Source organism: Apis dorsata, unplaced genomic scaffold (assembly GCF_000469605.1).
Source record: "Apis dorsata unplaced genomic scaffold, Apis dorsata 1.3 scaffold_127, whole genome shotgun sequence".
In the NCBI taxonomy this organism is placed as follows: domain Eukaryota; kingdom Metazoa; phylum Arthropoda; class Insecta; order Hymenoptera; family Apidae; genus Apis; species Apis dorsata.
Genome location: NW_006263420.1, coordinates 1,022,768 through 1,027,186, shown reverse-complemented (window position 1 = coordinate 1,027,186; position 4,419 = coordinate 1,022,768). Strand labels below are relative to the sequence as shown.

The 4,419-nt window shown below is 29.7% G+C and overlaps 1 protein-coding gene across 1 annotated transcript in view; it reads left to right on the top strand.

Moving 5' to 3' along the window:
* Positions 1-2,495, top strand: part of LOC102679579 (UDP-glucuronosyltransferase 1-8-like) — a 7,673-nt gene extending 5,178 nt beyond the window's left edge. Inside the window, exons 7-8 of the mRNA XM_006612839.2 lie at positions 1,448-1,667; positions 1,771-2,495. Coding sequence (XP_006612902.1) covers positions 1,448-1,667; positions 1,771-2,101 — 551 coding nt within the window. The 3' untranslated portion in view covers positions 2,102-2,495. The remainder of the gene's footprint in view (positions 1-1,447; positions 1,668-1,770) is intronic.
* Positions 2,496-4,419: the final 1,924 nt, after the last annotated feature.

Genomic DNA, 4,419 nt, shown 5'->3' with positions numbered 1-4,419 from the left:
TCGTAACGAAAAAAAAAAAAAAATACCATCTCTCGACGAATTTATTCCTTGATAAACCGATGAACGATGAATTGTGCTCGCTATTACATAATGCTTCCTTTGATTTCTTCCTCGAGAACGGCGAGATACAAGAATTTTCTGGGATCATGATGCTTCCTCCCCCCTTTCTCTCTCTCTGTCTCTTTACTTTTTTTTGTCTTTCTAAGATAAGAGAAACTTCTTACGTAATTGTCCTCGTTGCTCGTAAGTACGTGTTTGTTCGTTAATTATCGCATTTTCGTTTGATTTACATACACAACTCGTCAAAACTCGTCGCGCGACGGTCTGTTCGTTAAACAGGATTCACAGGTAAGCAGAGGTTGGCGCAAATACTTAATGAAGTTGCCGCCGACTTTGCAGGCCCTTTCATTTGGAATGGATGTTAATTTTCTCGGGCAGCCAAGTGTTCCATAACGACCTCGTCCACGCTCATTTTTAAATGATCAAATGTAAAGTGTGACTCATATGCGATGTAATTTCATCGCGCATTCTTTCTCTCTTTCTCTCTCTCTGTCTGTCTCGAGTACAAAAACTCAACAACCCTTTGAACACATTCGTGATTCCAGAGACGGAAATCAACGGTGCGAAATGTACAATGCGGATAAAAATTTGTATCGATTAATTGAGAAACGAAGCGAGAAAGAAAAAAAGAAAAAGAAAGGATATCGAGCGATATCGTTGTTACAATAGTTAATTGACACACGTGCAAGCCGGGAAAAATCTTCGGTAGTTGGAAAAATAAACGATGCTCTATTGATCCGACTAAAGGATCAATTTAAACAATTCATAGAGTAACGAAAAGATAACTCGTGACACGTCGGGAAAATTCTCTCGGGAAATTTTGACAAACTAGTCCACATCGTTCGCGCTAACGCTCGATCTCGATGCAAATTCAAGCAAGGGAAAACTTTTGTATACGTTGATGGACAGGTTTATATTCCCTACTCTAGGAAATCTATTAAAGGTAGAAGAATATAAGTGGACGCCTTACAAATAATGAAAATTTCGATTATCGCGTAGTTTTGAAATTCAATGCGACGAATGAAACATTCCTATCATTATTTCAATGACCTGATTATTGATAATGTTTTGGGATTAAAAAAATGATGACTAATAAAAGATCATAGATCTTATTTAAATGCGGAATTTAATTTGAAGAAATTTTCCTTGTGAAATTATACGATTATAAATCGATATTGTAACTGTACTATATATCGTTATATGCTAAACGAGATGATAAAATACGCGATTCTTGTTTCAATACTATTATTCCACTGTCTACTCCCTTTGAAATTCTACTCTACCTTAAATCTTGAAATTTGTAATAACTCTGGGGAAAGGATAATCTATAAGGGCGCTGCTTTATTTCACCCAAGATCCGCGATACTAACGTTACTTTTATACACAGCACATCCGAAAGTGATGGCCTACGTGATGCAAGGTGGATTGCAGTCATTGCAGGAGGCAGTGCACTACTCTGTGCCGGTAGTCGCCATTCCCTTTTTCGGGGATCAACTTTTCAACGCACGTAAAATTCTAGATGCTGGTATCGGGCTTACGTTGGACATCGATACCATCACCGAAGAATCCATCGTGCAAACCCTTACCAATGTTATAGAAAATAAAACGTGAGTGTAGCCCGTTTCATAAAGATTTATGCGAATTTTCATCGAGACTTTTTAAAACAACGGGAATACTTAATTGATGTTGTAATTGATACTATTATTACAGATATTACTATAACATCAAAGCGATGTCGGAGATTGTAAAAGATGAATTGATAAAACCAATGGATCGTGCTATTTGGAATGTGGAACATGTGATTAAATTTTCCAAATCAAAACATTTTCGTTATTACGGTCACGATATCCCGTTGATTGATTACTATGGAACAATAGTAATCCTTAGCTTGTCTTTAATTTTGATAATAAAATACTGTTGTTTGATAATTAATATTTTTCGATTTAAATATTTCTCGATTAAATATATAAGAGACCGGATTAAATTTTTTGTAAAATCGAAATATTCGAATAATTATGATATCCTCGATAAAAATAGATAATTATATTCTAAAAATTTATTATTATTATTACTAAATTCTTATCTTCTTTTAAATTTTCGAATAAATATTATTATAATATCGTTTGTAAGAATTCTATTTTATTGCTTGTTGTTAAAACATTCAATTATTCAGAATGTTAAAAATATCATCAATAGATAAGAATGGAAAATTTATCACAGTTACCATCATACGAGAAACAAAAACTATAATACCGATTATTTGAAATTATTACATTCCTAGACGAGGAATTGAATATCTATTATTCCATATAACTCTCGTCATTAGAAAGAGAGTTTTCATTATGAATCCTGATGTTGATATAAATCATAGATATAAAATAAATTTATTATCATTTTATAGAACTTTATCTCATGTATTCTGAAATACCGACTTTCTGAAATACCGAAAAAGAATTAGAATTCTTATGCCCTCTATAATTTATTACATTCAGCATTTCCTATCTTTTATTAAGAAAGCAAATTTTTATCTTCGATAATTTAAAACTTCTAAATTACAAAATACTCCTAAATTATTCAAGAATTATTCAAAAAAAAATAGCTATTTATTGTAACCGATATAATCAATAATAAATATCGATATTCGAAATCTTACGATAAAGAAGTTGTTGTAAATTTAATTTATTAATCCAACCTAAATAAGAATTAAACGATTCCTTCACAATCCCTATTTATCAAACCCGTAAATGTTTGATTTATGAATCTAGAAAATTAAAACTTTTCAAAACTAAAAATAACGGAGTATTTCCTCTTAAATGTTGTATTCTACCTCCTAAATGCCTATTCTACATCTTATTCTGTATAAACGGAAAATCTGACTTTCATTTCTAATATCTACCTGTAATATGTATGTGAATGTAATAAATTACCAAAAACCTAGTTTTCGTACGTAAAAAACAATACTCATAAATTTTACAACCAATTAAATGTTTCTAACAAAAAAATAAAAAAATTACAATCGTATATATTATAATCTATAAAATAAAAAGTAAGATTTCATACCTTTTTCTTTGACGCCTGATTGGTTTCTGAAACAAACTAAAGAAAGATTTAATAGAATTAAATAGAAAAAATTTTGATTTCGTATGATATATGCTTCTTTCTTCTTTTATTTTCTTCATAGCATATCTGTAACAACTCAGATATTGGATTAATTAAAAAACAATTTATATTATATTTATATATATAATTTTTTAAAAAGAAAATTAAATTATTAAAACATTTATGTAATTCATAAATGTTTTATTCATTTGTATCTTTTTAATACCAAAATAAAAAAAAAGAATCAATTCTATAAGAAATAAAATATTTATCGATAAAAAGCAAACTTATTTTTTAACAATATTTTTGAAACAAATATTTTGATAGGGGATACTGAAGGAGAGATGGAAAAAAAAAAAAAAGAAAAGATCGAATCAAAGTAATCATCCACTCAATATAAATCCGAAAAAATCGAGAGTGGAATATTTCTTTTTTCGCAACGCTAAAATATTAAATTCACAAAAGTAATCGCGGCGAATATTTTATTATATTTGCAAATTAACAAGAAACAAAAAAGAAAAAAAAATTAAAAATATCCTTAGTAGGATATTTTGCTTATTGACGCTACTAATTTATTATTTATTATTATTAATTTATACTCACTCATGTTTCATTATATAATGTCATTATATAATTATATTAATATCGAAATTGCAACCATATTGGAGGCTGCTGTCAAAAACCACCATTCTGCAATTCTTCTTCTGCGGGTGGTCCAGGTGCATATTTCCACAATTTCAGTGGAAAGATTTTGGGCATTTTTTTCAACGCAACACTACTATGAAAAACGCGATAATTTATTAACGCAACACTAATTGAAAAAACCGCGATGCAACAATATCGCAACACTAATTCATAGGATGAATTTAATATAAATTTATGATGAAACGAACGAAAAGCTATTTCAAATTTATTGATATTACAAATAAGATTAATAAAAAATTAAAAAAAAAAAAAAATAAAATATTTACAATTCAAGATTAAATAAAATTAAAATATTTAAAGATATATAATCGCGATATCTTTTAGGGAGGGCAACATTATAGCAAACACGATTATCATTTTATCGCAACACTAATTCAAACCGTGATTTTTTTTATCGCAACACTAATGCAAAAACCGCGATATGCCCATGTTGACTGGATGAACGATGGGCCAGCATGCAAATTGGCCAGACGATACAACATATACTACATATACTAAAACGAGCACAATGACAAAGTAGTAACAATGACTTCCCATCCTTTGAACCCTGAACAA